Source organism: Rhipicephalus microplus, chromosome 4 (assembly GCF_043290135.1).
Source record: "Rhipicephalus microplus isolate Deutch F79 chromosome 4, USDA_Rmic, whole genome shotgun sequence".
NCBI lineage: Eukaryota > Metazoa > Arthropoda > Arachnida > Ixodida > Ixodidae > Rhipicephalus > Rhipicephalus microplus.
Genome location: NC_134703.1, coordinates 200159883 through 200178485, shown reverse-complemented (window position 1 = coordinate 200178485; position 18603 = coordinate 200159883). Strand labels below are relative to the sequence as shown.

Genomic DNA, 18603 nt, shown 5'->3' with positions numbered 1-18603 from the left:
GAAAGCCGTAAGGTTTATCTACAACAAGTATAAACGCACGGACTCGCACACTAACCTTTTAGAATATTGCGGTGTTCCTACGCGAGTGACAAGAGCACGATTAAAATTTCTACACAACCTGCTTCATAACCGCAGCCACATCGATGCATCAAAATACATCTCCCTAGCAGAATCCAGAGACCTAAGACACAAACATGCGTTCACTATTACAGAATACACCTTGAACAATGATTGCTTCAAGCATTCATTCTTTTTTCTGTCAATAAAAGAATGGAATAGTCTAGATTCCTCGATTACCAGTATACTATCATTGTCAAAGTTCACCTCAAAAATCGAGGACTCTGCAAATGATTTTCTAGTTACCTTTTTCTGTTTTGATGAGCAGTATTATCGTTTTTTGTAGCGGTTATCTTTGTGGAATAAATGTTCGCGTTCAATTGCGCGTAAACAAGTTTGTTTTGCTGGGTGCAGTAACTGGTTCAAAGTTACCTATGTGTGTATTGTTCCCAGTGCTCATGTGTTTGTGCACAACTAGTGTTGTATTGTCTACTAGATAAGAGCTGTCTTCTATGCCGTCTTTAAGTATATGTACCGATCGTTCAGCATTTGTATACAATTAACGCCATTTTTTTCAGAATGTACTTATCGAATTTTGCCTCGAGGCCCCTACAGGCATTTCTGCCTCCAGCCATGCACTCTTAGACGTTCTGACAAATATGCCGCTAACTGAAAACTGTATTGTGTATCCAAGAACTGATGCCCTTCTGCTTTGGTCTCGTATAAGACTGGCAGTATTGAAAATAAATAAATAGTCCGCATGCTATTGAAATAATCTGAGCACCAGACATTTTTTACAAGCGCCAACTGAGGCCGTGTGCCAGTGAGTTTAATCCAAGTGCCACCATGTTTAATCCAATTGCCAAGAGCTTTAATTCAGGTGCCAGTCACTTTATTCCATGCACAAAAAGCAGGGTACGGGGTGTGAAAATGGTAGTACAATTTAAACGCACTTCCTAAAATACAGAAGACAATAGTCGCAAGATAGAATAAATTATTATCGTTTGCATTCGCCGCCAGTATTTGTGAAAAAAAAAATAAGTTACTACAGTTGTTCGTTTGAGCCGTGTTTGTACTTTGCTATGTGCAAGTTTTTAGATTAGTGCTTGGCTCTGGTGAAATCGTTTTAATGGCAACGAAAGAAAATGCAGTAACATGTCAGTGATTATTTTGTGTTCGCTACAAAAGCTCATAATTGGATTTGTATAGCATTACATCACCATGACAAGTCATATGTTATGCGAAGGACAGACTATGGTTATTAGGGTACCGGTATGCATACCAAGATATGGAAAACCTTGCCATGTGTAGCAATGGGTCAAAAACAGGTGCATAATCAAGAAATCAGGAGGCCTTCACTAGGCAGAGAGAATTAGAGATAATTCAAAGCGGTTTTCGCCCTGTAGTGCAAATAAGACGTAAACTCATAATCCTGATGTGAACAATGGAATTCACATCTTACATTCATATTACCTGTTATCTTTTTATTCAAACAAAACTATGTGTATCCGATCAAACATACTTGTTTTAAGCCAACACGCTTCAGCAACACTAGCGTCGTCTGTTAAATGAAAACAAGATTATCACCTTTGATGTTTTTATTTTAAAAAATTCATTTCACATTCAAATAAATGCAAGCTAAGTTTTTAAATGGTTATTTCTGATTTTAAGAACGGATGAATACCATCTGTCGGTCACCATAGTTCTCACCAGGCTGAGCAGACAACTGCGAAAGCCCCATGGGCCCGAATCCCTTGGTCAAATAAAGTTCAAAAAGTTTTACTACCACCTCAGCGAATAAGCTGCCCAATGCTGTCTACTGAGCAGACGCCATGCGTCTCTGCGTATGCGATGGTGTAGACGTTTAGCCGGAATAATGCAGTAGCCATGAAGTAGAGACTAACATGGGCTCTATGAGCTAATACATTTAGTACCCGTAAATGCAATTGTTACGCACTTTTTTTTAATTTGACACCAAAACATTTGGAAGAAATGGCACTGCACCACATTTTGTAAGCGCTAGCATGTATAGGGGAGCAAAAAGTTCTTCCTTTCACTTCATGCTTACATTATTTCAACATTTAGTTTGTATAAAGTGGCAAACCATGTGTACCTGATGCATAGATTAAACTGACTGGCAGCTGAATTAAAGCCATTGGCAATTTGATTAAACACGGTGGCACTTGGATTAAGCTCACTGTCACGCGGCCTAACTGAGTTGGCGCTTGTATTAATTGTTAATTGATATGTGGGGTTTAACGTCACAAAACCGCCATATGATTATGAGAGACGCCGTCGTGGAGGGCTCCGGAGATTTCGACCACTTGGGGTTCTTTAACGTGCACCCAAATCTTTGCACACGGGCCTACAACATTTCCGCCTCCATCGGAAACGCAGCCGGGATTTGATCCCGCGACCTGCGGGTCGTGGGATCGAATCCCGGCTGCTGCATTTATGTTGCTGAATATGTTTATGCTGAATATGTTGGCGCTTGTATTAAACATTCGGCTCATGGATTAAATAGCTTGGCGCTCCTTCAGGCGCGAATTAAATCTGGCAACGTGAAAATTTTTTTTGTTCATAATTTCAAGATTTAAGCCTTTTAAAGTAAAAAACTCGAAACAAATGCAAAATATGTTTATTGGTTCAATTTTTGCTCAGCGTCCACATTTGTGGACATTGCGCTTCAAAGCAGTAATATTAGTGAAAGGCGACAAAGAAGAAAACACGCTTTCCATTTAAATTCAAAACAACTTCTTTCAAAGTAATGTTGGGAGAAGTTACCAGAAAAAGTCTATTTAGTGTGAAAGAGGTAGAAGCAGTCATTCTGCGATGTCAGGCAAAGAAAAATGTCACGCTTCCTGCAGCGGACGCGGCTCTTGGATGAGCATCCCTCCCTCCTGCAGCGTTGTGCGTTGGGTATGTTCATTTGCTGTGGCCAGTGGTGGATGCCGTCATAGCGAAGAGTGCTCACTGGCAGGGGTGACGCATTCGGTGCCTTCCTTTTCATCACCTGGGGGTTCTCACTGCTTGGTCGCCCACGCTTTTTCTGGGGCTTGTTGACGCTCAGCAGGCAACTTGCGACATCTCTTTGAAATGCCATCATATCCATTGTGTTTTTTTTTTTAGCGACCCTTCTGCATTGGCATCTCTGATGTACTCTAGCCAACTGTTACAGAGGGCAAAAGAAGCAAAATGGGATATCACTCTCACAGGCCACTTGCTGGTTCGTGTCCTCATTGGGTAGAGGGACATGATGAAGTCTAGTTTGTCCACTCCACCCATGTATTTGTTGTAGTCTAGAATTACCTCAGGACATTCGATGTCGACGTGGGCCTTTGAAGCTTCGCTCCATCTTCTTACCGCGCCAACGTTTCCGACTCCTAGGTGAGTAGAGGCCATGTTGACCACGCCATTGTCTTGCCAACGGACAGGAGCAACGTCGCCGTCCATGGAAACCCTTTCATCGTAGCTTCCACGTCCTTCCTTCTTCATTTCTTTGTCGGTTTTCAGAACGCAACCTGCCAAGCGGTTTCCTCTATTGTGCCACTAGCCAAAATACCGATCTCTTTCAACTCCAGAAGCAGTTTCACTGATGTGAAATAGTTATCCATGTAGCACTTAATGTTCTGTGCCTTCGGGAGGTGTTCAACAAGGCGCATTACGACAGAACCACCAAGTCCAAGGTGAGAATGCTCTTTACTCACCCCTGTTCCCTTCCCTTGGTAAAGCTCAAAGTCATGTGCTAGCCCATCAAAGCTGCAGCGCACGAAAACCTTTACACCTTCAGGGTTTGGTTTTCCCTTTACAAATTGCTTTTCAGCAATACGCCCCGTAAATGGCACCATCTGCTCATCGATGCTATTTTTTTCTAAGGGAACAAGCTGTAAGCATCGGCCTCTCACAGCTTCTAACAAGGGCCTAACTTTCCAAAACTTGTCGAGGCTGTTTGGGTCTCGTTCTGCATTAGCGTCAGTTATGTGAAGGGCGCCTCTGATTTTGAAGAACCTCTTCACACCCATCGCATCCGCTATTGCGGGAATTCTCGTGGCAGCTTGCCAGTACATTCTGACGCGGGGGTACTTCAGAACACCCATTAGCATGAGAATCCCGAAAAACACTCTGATCTCCTCTTTTGTTGTGGCTAACACGGTGCCGTCTCTCTGCAAGACATACCTGTTCGTGAATTCAGCAAAATCTTGAAAAAGGTCATCGGTGAAATACTTGCTGAAATACACCAGTGGCTGCTCAGGCGCTGACGCTGTTTCCGGATTGTAGTCGCACTCAACATCCCTTGGGGCAAACTCTTTCTTGGTCCACTTGATCTCAAACTTCTTGGATGCCGCAGGCTCTTTCAAATTTGTGACTGGGGTTTGTGATGTTGAAGGCTGTGCTGAGGAGGACATCGATGCGCTCACCTGGCCATTGGCGGGCTGAAACCAACAGTTAAACATAGAAACAATGTCCCTTTAGATATTTGTGCAAGAAATACGACAGTTTGGCAGTGTAATGCAAACTTACTATGTTCTCTTCATTCTCTTCCTCCTTTTCGTCGTCCGAAAAGTCTCCATCGGAAACATCTCCATTGGCTATTTTATTAAGTACGTCTTCTGCTGTTTCATCGTCAACTTTTTGTCGTCTCAATGCATGATCTTGAACTCCTGGTGACAAAATTATTAACGTAAACATTATTTGATGCTGGCGGAAGTGAAACACAGAGAAACAGCAGCCTTTCAACAAAGGCGGCACTGAAGCGCAGTGTCCACGTTCGTGGACGCGAAATTTAGCTGAAGCTTTCCGTCATTACAAATGATTTCCTATTGCCAAAATATTGTTAAAAGGCATGCGGGATATCTTAGTTATTACAGACAAATGCAAAAATTTACGCCAGCTAAAAAGGTACCAAGTAAACGATAAAAACATAAGAGCCACTTACGCGTCCCGCCACAGAAAGTTGAGGCGTCCATTTTGATGATAGATGGTAGCGCAGACAACGAACACGGACAAGAGAAGGCACATAGACACAACACACCTTCTCTTGTCCGTGTTCGTTGTCTGCGCTACCATCTATCATCATGCAACCATACCAACAAGCCCAAGTCGCCACCCTCATTGAGTCCATTTTGACTTCTGTTTACGATGTTATTTTGAACCAGATGCAAGAGATGGCACCACGCGTCCTTGCAGCAAGATGCAGAGGTTGCGGGAGCCTTGTTTGCGCGCGAGATTCAAGACCTGTTTTCGAAACACCTAGATGTGAACTTGGCGTCCACAAATGTGGACGTTGCGCCTGAAGGGGTTCAATGGCGTGCGGATAATTTAAGCTAACACTTGGATTAAAGTGAGCGGGAAAACCTGTAGTTTCGGTCTAAAAAACACTGTCGTTTGCAAGCTTTTTTCTAAGGCAAGCGCTTGTACTTCGAAGGCGACATTTGGCAGGCAGCGATACCTCAAGCTAGACTGCCTATATATTGACTTTTTGCAGATTGTCAAAATTTGTTGCTGTTGGCCTTTAAACATGCCTTCAAATACGTCTTCGTTTTTTGTTTTGTTTTTTTTTACAGGTGTTGCCAGCACTAGGTGTTCTCTGCCAGCACACAGAGCGTTTTATGGAGCTTTATGGAGTTTCGAATAATGTTTCACCATACGTTTCACTAAAAAAATTAGAAAAGTTGTGTGACTGCTGCTAGTCACCACACGGAGAACGAATTTTTTTTAGCCGGTGAAGTCAAATAAAAAGCATTCTTTACGTTGTTGAATGGCAAATTTAAAATTTCGTTGATCGCGACCTCCAACAGTCCAGATGGCGCAGCGGCGTGTTTGTTTATCATCATTGCATCGACGTGACTGCGTCTGCTACCCTGTGGTGACAGGCATAGAGTTAATATATGGTGACAGGCTTTGCTCATTCAAGTTCATTAACACGAGGCTACAGAGAGTACGTAGTGTATTTAATTTGTTCTATGCGCGGCCTTCGTAAGCTGTTTCGGAGATGGCGTGCTGCGTCGTTACAAGATGCTTCGCACCGCTCTTGATGCCCCGCTTAGCGCTATTTGCAGAACGGCGACTGCATCGCGGCAGTCTTGTAGCGTTGCCAAAGTACTTGTTGAGTGATCGCAACAGCGAGGTGGTTTCGGCTCGTCGTATAACCAACCTGACCCACGGCGATCGCTACCGAAAAGGGGGCATCGGAACACCGAGCTACGACGTTATCACGGAACCGGGCAAGGTCAGTGCTCTGCAGTATGTGCCCGACAGCATCGCCAAGCCGAGCTATGCCGACAGCGGCATCGTTGTGGGAGTGCCCAAGGAGCTGGACGTCAAGACCGAAGAACAAGTGGCTCGCATGCGAGAATCGTGCAGGCTGGCTAAGATGATCCTCAGCCGAGTGTGCAAGCAAGTCAAGGTAACTGTTGCTTGCCATTCCTACGACGGAGATGAATTAAGATCGTAAGTGCGCCATAAAAATTGGCGCGGACTTTGCAAACTCTGTATAGTATGTTTATCCACAGTCTTTTAATTATTCCTGTCCTTTGCTTTCGATGTTTGTGTCAAACCGCGCAAACGTTAGGTTTGAATCGTTTCGTGTTCGAAGGTAGTTGACAGGTGTGATTATGAAGCTAATATTTTGGGAAAATAAGACAGTTTTATAAAACATGTCTACAACATGATTCAGGTGTGGTGAATAAGTACTGCTATTTTTTATGTAGCTGTTGAGGAAAGGACGAACCGCCGTGCCCATGGCGAAGCCCACCCGATCCACCTCTTCTTTATTCCGAACAATCATCCAATTCTCCGATGATAATAACGTCGCTCCTCGTCTTCTACACAATTTGTAACATCCTCCGCGCCGCCACAGTGGCGCCTGACGACAAAGAAAACTGAACGCTCACATGAGTCCAAGTTCAAAATGTTCGTCAGTATTAGTAAGAGTTCCATGTCTGTTCTAGTAGTGTCATCCGGGTCTTCTCCTGCACTTGATCGTCCAGCGGTGCTTTCGACCCTTGTTCCAGGCTCGTGCTTCTGAGCGTGTTGACCTTGATGAGCTTGCGCTGTCTCTGAACAATCTTCCTCAAGATAAAAATTCGCAATGAAGGCGGTTCTTTCTTTTTTTTTATTAGTTTAAGAACAATTACGAAATTGTCCAAGGAGGCATGGCAAAAGGCAAACATTGCCTGACTGGGCTGTGCCACCCATACAGCAGTAGCAGCAGAAAGACATTCACAAATATAAAAGGGTACATAGAAATCAAATACTACACCTCTGATCAATATTACGCAGTCATATAGCAAAAAGAGAACAAAACATAAGTACAATTTTACCCCAAAAAAATATGCACGCACTACTCTCGAACAGAAAGAGAAAATCGCATTATACTCATCAACCCCCTCCCCCCCACACACACACAAAACTATGAACAACTTGTAGGGCTTGCAATCTACGTTTGGGGAAAGAAAAATCAACAAAATACATAACTTTCATACAGAACCATAGTATTCTTTTATTTGCAGTAGTCCCTTGAAAATAATAATTCTTTTATTGTTTTTTGATATGCTTGTTTCTGAAGTCCGGATTTGAGGAGATCTATGGCAAAGGTATAGTCATTGAGGAGGTTAGAAATTCGAACAGCAAGTTTTTGTTCTCCGTAATTTGTTCTGCTATGTGGTATAAATACAGAACTATTTATGAATTTGTAGCCTGTCATTTTCACACTGTACTTACTCTGGAAGGAATGGTCAGATTTATATTGCCGCATAATTTAAAAAAATATTTTGTATGTGTTGAGTTTGGGCACCTTTAATATTTTATTTTTTGAATAATATATTTGTGTGCTTATCATACGTCCTTAATTTTCTATTGCACCCTAAATTACCTGTGTTGTAGTCGGCCAAACTAGAAGACAGTACGTTAAATGGGAATGTATAAGTGCGTTGTAGATATAGTGCTTCACGCTTGTTGGTAGTAAATATTGCAGCCTGTTTAATGCACCTACAGCACGGGCAATACTACTTTTGAGAGAATTTATATATGGTGACCAGGACATGTTCTCGTGGAATATAACTCCCAGGAATTTTGCCGTGCTTGACTGTTGAATATGTACTTTTTGAAACTGTAGCTGGGGATGACAAGTTGTGTTCGTTCCTTTTGATTTAAAGAGCAAGTATTTTATTTTACTTATGTTTAATTGAAGTTTATTTGCATTAAGCCACATACCTAATCTTTGTAGCCAGTTGTTGGCTTGTTCAAAAATGCTGTGCAATTATCTTCTTGAGAAGAACACATTAGTGTCATCGGCATATAGTATAATGTTAGAGTAGCCCTGTACTTGTACGATATCATTTATATGCAACAAAAAGAGAACAGGTCCTAAAACGGAACCTTGGGATACACCGTACTTTATGGTCTGAATTTCAGATGTAGTGCCATTGATCATAGTATACTGTGTTCGTGCCATTAGATAGCTTTTTATTAAGGATAAGGCGATGCCACGAATACCACAGTGAGGTAGTTCTTTCGAAAAGAATTTTGTATTGCACGCAATCAAAAGCTTTTCTAAAATCAAGAAATAAACCAAGTGTTAGCATTCGGTTTTCAATGTTGTGAAGAATGTGTTCTTTTATTTCAAGTGAAGTTGTTTCTGTAGATTTATTTTTACAGAAACCATATTGCTCTTGTGTAAAGTTTTTCGTGTTTATAAAGCCGCTCAGTCTTTTGTTTATTATATGTTCAGCAGTTTTCGCGAAAACTCATAGTACAGATATTGGTCTGTAGTTATTCTTATATCTAGCTGGTCCACCTTTATGAATAACGGTCGCTCGAGCTAGCTTCATTTTATCCAGGAACACGTCATTTGAAAGAATCAAATTACAGATATGAGCTAGATTAACTAACGGCTTTCACCGGCTGCACCTTTACATTTTCAGCACCAGACGCACAACCGTCTTTAAGCGATGAGATTATGCCCTGGGCCTCCGGCTCGTCAGTGTCTACCAAGGACAAAGTAGAAGAACACCTATTGGCAATATATTCAGATGGAAAGACTGGTGCATTAGGTTGTGAAGATGAACCAACATCTGTAAAATTGGCATTGAATGAATTTGCAATTTGAACGTCTGACAGACCGCTTTATTGATGTAACTTTATTTCTTTCGGGGAGTCTGTTCATTACCCCATTGATTGCCCTCCACATGAGATTTGAATTTCTCGATACAGCAATGAATTCATTCATGTAACATTCTTGTTTGGCACGTTTAATATCAGAATTTAATTTATTTTGTTCAGATTTAAACACCCGCAAATCTTCTTTGCTTCTACTTTTTAGAAAAATTTGAAAAAGCTCGTTGCACGCTTTAATTCTGTTATAGAGCTCACGTGAAATCCAAGGATTTCTTGATTTTTTGTGTTTTTTGAGGTTCACAAGAGGGAAGCATCTGTTGCATAAAATCAAGAAGATAAATATAGAAGCATCGTAAGCTGTGTTTGCGTCTGTATTCGCAACAACTTCGTTCCACCGATAGCAAGAGATTAACTCTATAAATTTTCTTACGTTTTGTTTGGAATATATCCTTTTGTAGTTTTCAAGTGTTGTTTGACAAGGCGGTTTAGGAGGTAGTAGACAATGTATTGGTAAATGATCGCTAAGATCACACATCAGGACCCCTGCTCTGGTAGACTCCGTAGGAAAACTTGTTATACAGAGGTCAAGCATTGTCTGTGTTGCAGGTGTAATTCGTGTGGTCCCATCAATGACATTTGAAGACCGGTATGATTCAAAAGTTTCTTGAAAACGCCTTAAATCTGGATTGGTCTGGCAAGCGTTTGTTAAAATCGCCTATTAAGGCTGTTTCATGTTTTAGTCAAGTGCTTAGTTCTAATAATTTTTCGGCGAATTCCAGAAACATGCCGAATGACCCAGAGGGCAGAGGATAAACAAGCTCAATCAATGTTTTCATGCACTGAATACCAATACATTCATATGATTCATTAACAACTCTGAGATCAGAAAGAATTCTATAAGACATATCAGAACATACATAAATAGCAATGCTGCCACCCCGCTTCTTCATTGGATGTGCAGATATACAGTCATTTCCCGAAATTTAAACATATTCATCCATTGATGTAAGCCATGTCTCGCTAAAGCAAAGTATGTCAAAGCGGTGTTTCAGATCCACTAGGCATAAATTAACATCAAACTTACTTTTTAAACTTCTTATATATAGATGTAAAATAGAAAGAGGACACTGGTTCTTTAAAGCTGCGACATCATGAGAAAACTGGAACTGCAGGGTCGCCATCTCGGTTTAATGAAACCTCGTGCCTCTTTTGCCATCACCTTTCACGCTATTCCTTCGAGGCCGCAAGAGTGGCAAGGTCATCCTCAGTGCGTATCACAACAGCACGGTCACCACTCTTTCTGCGCACCAGAACTTTTCCATTTGAGTACCATACATAAGCATATCCTTAAGTTTGGGCCCACTCCTTTGCGTTTGATAGGACTGCGTGCGATAGCCGTATCATATTCTCACACAAGAAAACGTATCCTTCACCCTTTGGCTGCTTTTTGTTTGCAAGCCACGTATCGCGGAGTTATTGGCGGGTAAAGCGTACAATGATGCCACGAGTTTTGCCAGGTTTAGCCGGAAGTCTATGCATAGCAGCAACGTCACTCTTGTTTAAAAGTGGGAGCTTAATTTGAGCAGCTTTTTCATTTACCTTCATCATTAGGTCTTCCTTCTCACTTTCTGGAACACCGTGTATTTCAATGTTTAATCTGCGACTGCGACATTCAAGGTTGTCGAGATCCAGTTTGATCTGAGCCAATTCATTGCTCGAATCAGTGCGTTCAAGTTTATCAACTCTATTCGATAGGTGCAAGGTAGCTTTTTCTTGTACTTGCAGTCTCATTTGAAATTCTTCGAATTTGTCAGAAAGTTGTTGAACGGATTATTCGAGCTCCACCAGTCTTGTTAGCAAAACTAAGAGGGCATCAAGCTTCTCTTCAATTGACACAAGACGAGTAGAAAATTCAATGGGTGTCGTTTGGCGGGTTGTTTCAGCACCCGCCCCTGCCCTACCCTTTGACATGATTCGCATTTTCACGATTTCTTAGAGCTATCTCGCTTTCCAGTGAAAGCTTCTTCAGCTATACCGGAGCAAGTTCCGAAATGAAATGAATTTACACTCACAACAACACATGTACAAGCCATTATCAGGTACGGCTAATCGGCATACATAACACCGCAATATTTTAACAGGTGATTGAAATATTGGCAACTCTAAAGATTTGGCAGCAGCAGCAGGTTATAAAAGAAATATTAGTTAGAACACACCAACCTGTAAAACGCAGAAGCAGAGCTCAAAATTTGCTGTCCGCCTGTCGCTGCCGCCACTGCCAAAATGACCAGACACGCCTCCAAGTTTCCTCAGTCCCTCTGGTGTCGTTGATGGTGCTGATGTCACAGAAGATTGTAGGGCCTTGGTAAACCTCAGCCAAAAAATAAAGGGGGTGGGGCCAGAAGTTCGCTGTTTCACTGGATAATGGGCCCAATGTAGCAGCAGGCTTGGTCGACGACAGCTGTAAAACACAGAAGCAGGGCTCAAAATTTGCTGTCCGTCTGTCAATGCCGCCAAATGAAGATCGTAGGTAGCCTTTCTTGGGGAAGCTCTTCCGTGGCTTTCTTGTTTGGCTGAATTTACCTTGTGAGCACCTGCCTTCTTCTTCCGCCTCGGCTTGGGTTGCATCATTCGCTGCTGTGATTCGGTCTTGGCTTTGGGCATTGGCAGTGATGCACCCACACGATCCACTTTCTTCTCTTCCTCGGTGTCAGCAGTTTTCTCAAAGAGCTACACTCATGAGCTTTACAGGCAGTAGGCTTCTGTTTCTTCACGGCCTTTCCATTTCATCTTCTATTTTCTCTAACTTGTTGCTGTGGCTGTGATTTCATTCCTTTTGTAACATGTAAGCACGGCATTGAGGACTGCCTCACAGTGGACATTGTCAACCTCAGTGAGTACTTACTTTTGGTATCTTCTGCAATGTCTCCTCAATTTTCAAAGGCATCACACCATTTGATCGTAGAAGTCTCTTCGCCCACACACACCCGAGCAGCCTCTTTCATGTTAAGTTGATGGGCATTGAACGTTGACGAGGGCTCTGAAGGCATTGAATAGGTATCCAGAAGTTCAGATTGATCTTAATTGGTGGTCCTCCGTGTTGTATTCTCTGCAGTGCAAACGTTGGTCTCTCTTCTTCCAACACGTTGTTCTATCTTTCGTGGGGTTGAGCCAGTAACCTTCTGTGTGGCAATATCGAAATCGATAAAGCGTTGGCTAGATGGTTGCGCCACAGGCAAAGAGAGCACTTCCGCTTGCAACTTTGTTCTGATCCTTTGTTTTATCCTCTCCGAGTGAGCCTGCCAAGCCTTTAGCGCATCTTCAATCTTATATTCAGCCTTAACTTTTGCCAGAATAATCTTACGCACATAAACGTCAACTTCCTCCATTTAGTTCCAGACGGACGTTCTTGTTCATAAGGAGCCACTGCTTTGACCCTGGCAAATGAAAAACTTTCACGTAGAAACTTGAGGCCATGCGCAAATACCTACTGAGTGAACACGAAACGTACTTGACTAGCTCAACCATTATCCCGATCTATACGTTTACTAAGTAGCAAGCACATATTGAGAACATTCAGTTGACAAGCTATAGCTACAAAAAGGGTGAGACCAAACTTGTATTAACAATAATGCATGCTAGATGCTACTTACGACGCCAGACACATTCAGCATAGAATAGAGCACTCTCTTAGAAAGATGTTGATCTAAAAATATGTCCTTCCATTTAGGCTTGTTGAGGTGGTTGTCGACCTCCTACACTACAAAGCCTTGATGTCTTGACCATACTACTGTACATGCCTTGCACCTACGTCACTCGTCTTCATTGGAGTGTACAGGAAGTGTTGAGTGGCGTGACCGTGCCTGATGCCTTCCGCGTTGCCTGTTGTGGCGGCACTGCAATCGAATAGTAATGGAAGTGATCCATGACACAAAGAGCCCAGCGCTCGCCCTTTTACACAAGATGGCATTCATTACAGTGGCACCACGGACAAAAGGATTGACAATAGGATGGGTCGTCATGCCACAGCTTTTTTAGGGGGGCCCTGAGGCCAACAGAGTAGCCAAAAACGATTCTAAAGGGGCACCAATATTCAAGCCACATGAAGTCTGCGGGAGAACAAACCAGCGTAAGCACAAGGGCCAAGCTAAATCAGACATAAGGTATATGAACATGCAGGGTGGCAGAAATAGGTTTAAGTGGGAAGAAATAGAAAAGCAGTTAAGGCAGGAGGAGCTGATGGTATATGGGATTGTGGAGAGACATCTTCGGGACATGGAGCAACCGCCTTGGAATCCAGACTACGTTTGGGAATATTGCAATAAAACAAAAGGCAGCAAAAAGGAGGTGGAATTGAGGCATTTATATAAAAAAGTATGGGTTGGCAAATAGTCAAGCAGGGATACAGAGAACATTTATGGTTAAAAGGGAAAGTAGCTGGGCAGATGACATTCCTTGGTTTAGTGTACTTGTGGATGGGAGCACAAGCCAGAGAGGAAAACCAGGCAATGGTCGAGTGTATATCAAAGGACGTTGAGGAGTTAGGAGTAAAGTGCGAGACAGTTATACTAGGAGATATGAATGCGCACATAAAAGATTTAGATAGGTATACTGACCCAACAGGCAAATGATCATGGATATGTGTGAAAAGCATGATTTGATCATACTGAGAAGTGTGAAGGGCAGATAACATGGAAGGTAGGAAGGCTGCAGTCGGCGATAGATTACGCACTGATGTCACATAGGATGTATGATAGGCTCAGGGGAATGCACATAGATGAATGTGGCTCCACAAGTCTGGGTAGTGATCGCAAACGTATCAAGCTAAGTTTTGGAAGCAATGAAAGTGGGAAGGCGACCAGATAACCAACTACAGGGAAATTTTTATTCAGAAAGGCAAATAGAAATAGCTACTAAACAAATTGAAAAAGTAATCACTGAGGATAATAAAAAAGTGTGGACATACACAAATCTAATTAGACTGTTTGAGCTAGAACTTGCTAAGGCATGTGACAAGTCACCCCGGAAAAGAAGACACAAACAAAAGAGTTGGTGGGACGAGGAAGTTGAGAGAGCCATAGAAAAATGTCAGGAAGCCTCTAGGGAACACAGACATGCTAAGTAGCGGGGTGAACCCACAGATGGTGTTGAAAGAAAATGGGACACCTTTCTAAGCTGTACAAGGGAAGCATCCCTTCTGATCAGTGAAAAGATTAGAAGGAAGGGGGTTCAGAGGCTGGCAGAGGTACCTAAAAGGATAGAAAGGCAGCTGCAAAATTTTGGAACCATCTAAACTCGCTAAGAAATGAGACAAGCCTAGAGCAGAGGTTTATAACTACAGCTCAAGGTGCTAGGCTAGAAGGGGACGAAGCTATTGAATATATAAGAACAAGGGTGACAGAAAAATTTCAACACATAAGTGCTTTATGCACCACAATAGACAAGGATGAATCAAGTGGCGCAATGGCTCTATTTTCACAACGAGAGTGGGAAAGGGCTGAGAAGAGGGTTTCTAGTAGTACATCAACAGGCCCTGACGGCATCCCAATTATGCTGATAAAAAAATTGGGTCCCAACTCTAAGCAAACATTGGGAGAGGCAGCGATCATAACAATAAACGATGGTGAAGTCCCCGATGGATGGAAACTTAGCAAGATGAGCATGATCTATAAAGGGGGACAAAGCTGACATAAACAACTACCGTCCTATAACAGTAACATCAGTAGTCTACAGGCTGGCGATGCAGATTATAAAGGAAAGACTGCAGGCATGCATAGAGGATGAGGTGGTGCTGGGGGAACTGCAGAATGGGTTTTGGAAACACAGGAGGTTGGAAGACAATCTTTTCTCACTGACGCAGTGCATCGAAATAGCAGAAAGAAACACAGGCCCCTGTGGCTAGTATTTTTGGATATCAAGGGAGCATACGATAACGTGGTTCAAGAGGACTTGTGGGAAATACTGGATGTATTAGGTGTAGAAGATGGAGTCAATAATCTTTTAATGGATATTTATAAAAGTAACAAGGTAGTTATAAAATGTGAAAAACAGGTATCCAAGCCCACTGAGATAAAAGGGGAGCTTAGGCAGGGGTGTTCTCTGTCACCCTTGTTATTCATAATGTACCTTCAAGGATTAGTGTCCATATTGAAGGGGAGTGGACTTGGTTTCAGCCTCTCTTTCGTCAAACAAGGAAAACTCGTTGAACAGGCACTTGATGTACACAGATGATATAGTGCTAATGGCCGTCAACTAGCAAGATTTGCAGGGTTTGATAGACATCTGCGGTAATGAGGGATATGGGTTAGATTTGAGATTCAGTAAAGAAAAGTCAGCAGTCATGATTAATAATGATAATGAAGGTAGTGAGCTTAGGATACAAGAGGTTCACTTTAGAGATAACGGATAAATACAAATATCTGGGTACCTAAGAGTACCTAAGATAACAAGAAAGATACCTAATGACTAAAGGGAACAGGAATGCAGCGGTGATGAAAAACAGGGCACTGTGGAATTACAATAGGTATGATGTTGTGAGAGGAATTTGGAAAGGGGTCATGGTTCCTGGTCTGACATATTGGCAATGTGTTCTGCATGACATCAGAGGTTCAAGCAAGATTAGAAATTAAGCAGCGTGGAATAGATAGGCTTGCTCTAGAAGCCTGCAAGAATACGCCAAATCAGGGAGTACAAGTTGATATGGCATGAGCATCATTTGAGGACAGGGAAGCTAACTGCAAGATAAAATTTGAGAAACGATTGAGAGAAATGGGGGAGGAGCGTTGGGCTAGGAAGGTTTTCAGCTACTTGTATATGAAGAATGTCGATACAACATGGAGGATGCAAACGAGAAAATTGACGGGTAAATACTTGGAAAACAGCAGGGGGCCAAATCAAAAAGAACTATCAAGAAGGAACTATCAAGAAAGAACTATCAAGAAAGAACTATCAAACCAAAAAGAACTATTAAGAAGAAGGTGAAGGAAATGGAGACCGCCATGTGGAGAATAGGCATTATTAAGAAGTCGGCTCTAGAGATTTATCGAACTTTAAAGCACGAAATTGCCAAAGAAAGGATCTATGATAATTTTTGGGGTAGTTCTGTACTGTTTGAGGCCAGGACGGGAGTATTGCGAACCAAGACTTATCGGGCCAAATACGAATGGGTAGACACAGTATGCAGTGCGTGTGGGAAGAGGAAACTGCCGAACACTTGATAATGATCTGTAAAGGTCTTCACCCTATAGTTCAGAATGATGGCGCAGAGTTTTTCAATGCACTGGGGCTTAGGGACAGGGAGGGCAAAATAGACCGTAAGCTGGTAGAAATAAGTAAAAGGTGTTTATCTGATTGGTGGCTACAATCGAGGCACTAGTGAAAATTAAATCCTTCACTGCAAAGTGCCAGTCGTTAACTTCACTATTTAAAGAGAAAAAAAGATAAATCTAGTTTTGTCAACTAAGTATTACGGTTAGGTAGCGTTAGCCACCACGCGACCTAAAGGGTACAGCCATATCCATCTATCCACCCATCGCGTTCGGGGCGCATTCATGTAGGCTGCGCGGGGGGGGGTGGGGGGGATCAGTGGCACATCATGCCTTGTCTTTTATTACAGGGAAAGCTGTTATGAGATCAAAACTTCGGGTCACGTGTGATCCCGTCGTTGTCCACCGCCGCCGGTGTTCGTAACTACATCGGACGAAAGTAGAAAACAAAAAAAACTATTGCTAATGACACAGCAGGGCTTCAACCTGGGTCCTCTGGGTGCTAGCCGAGTAGTCCATCACTGAGCCACGCCGGTGCTTGTGACTTGTTGGCAAACTTGCCTTAGGCAGGCTTAATGTCGTGAAATATATTGTGCTAATGTGACTTATAAAGCGTTTCAATACAGCGAAAGAACAACCAGTCGTCGTACAATGCGATTAGCGTAACAAGTAGGTCGTTCATTGCTCCAACTCATTACGTCCACCTGTTAACTGTGGCATGACCTCTGACGAAGGCTGTGCCACGACTGAAACATTCACCTTTTCAATGTGTGCTAGCTTCAGCTTCATTCAATATATATATATATATATATATATATATATATATATATATATATTGGTGAATTTATTACACATTCCTTGGCATTATTGTCTGTTAGATCTCATTAATGTTGTGTCAAAAAACGAGCTGTTTTCCGTGTTTCTTCTTTTCCATATATATATATATATATTGATACGGGACTTTCCTTGAAGTGGGGTAGAGGAGAAAGAAGTGAATGTGTTGTTCTGTGCCAGGCCTGACGGCTGCAATCATCTATCCTCCCGCCTGTACAATAAACCTCTCTCACCTGTAACATAATTGGTGGAGAGTGATGGGTAACGTTTTGAAGCACCGGACAAGTACGACAGAAGACACACCCCTGGAGCTTCGCCGTAGCCGCAGACTCGCAGGACTTCCGCCGCTACCAGTCATCATGAACCCTGACGGCAAAATCTAACCAGCTGTGTTTAACATCTATAGACACCATTACAGGGAACCGCGCCCATTCTCTGGGAAACCTGGAGAGGACGTTGATGAATGGCTCAAGCACTATCGGAGGGTCAGTCTGTATAACTACTTGGACACTACCGGCCAGCGCGACTACATAACACCTTTTCTTGAAGGAACTGCGTTGATGTGGTACGAGAATCATGAGGAGAATTTGACTACGTGGGCGAATTTTGTGCATGAAATCAAGAAGTGTTTTGGAGATCCGACCACGATAAAGAAGCGTGCTGAGCAGACCCTGAGCCAATGTGCTCAAGTCCCTGGGGTGACATGTGCGATGTATATTGAAGTTCTCAAGCTTTTCAAGAGTGTGGACCCACTAATGACTGATGAGGATAAGGTCGGGCATCTCCTTAAGGGCATTGCGGAGGATATCTATCACTACTTTATAGGAAAGGATGACTTGCAGTCGGCAATGACACCATCCGACATTGCCGAACATTTGAGGCCCTTAAAGCTCGGCGCATTTCGGCAAAGCTTGGTAGACTCCCCAACGTCACAACGGTCGCAAGCGTTGACTTAGTCCTTCCACCCAGCGATCTGGTGTCAACAATACGAAAGATAGTGCGTGAAGAACTTGATCAGCGGGACGCTGCTGTGCCGTCTATAGCACATGGCCACAGTTCTTATACGCCGTGCGACCCCCCGCCTGCGTCCATCAACGCTGCGGGCTTCGTCGACTCAAGGACGCCAGTACAGTTGCGTCGTCATGCCTATATGTCTGATTCACGAAACGACTCCGTGCAAAAGTCACCCCCCGATAGGGCAGCGTGGCGTGGCAGCGCTGACCATCTTCAGCAGCGAGTGGGGCGTGAAGCACCTGTGTGCTTTTACTGCGGCGTTCGTGGACATATAGCCCGCTTCTGCTCAGAGCGACCTCTGCCGCAGTATCAACGA

General features: G+C 43.0%; 1 protein-coding gene across 1 annotated transcript in view; it reads left to right on the top strand.

The window, feature by feature from the left end:
* Positions 1–5154: 5154 nt before the first annotated feature.
* LOC119172520 (methionine aminopeptidase 1D, mitochondrial) overlaps positions 5155–18603 on the top strand; it is a 73015-nt gene continuing 59566 nt past the window's right edge. Inside the window, exon 1 of the mRNA XM_037423661.2 lies at positions 5155–6463. Coding sequence (XP_037279558.2) covers positions 6050–6463 — 414 coding nt within the window. The 5' untranslated portion in view covers positions 5155–6049. The remainder of the gene's footprint in view (positions 6464–18603) is intronic.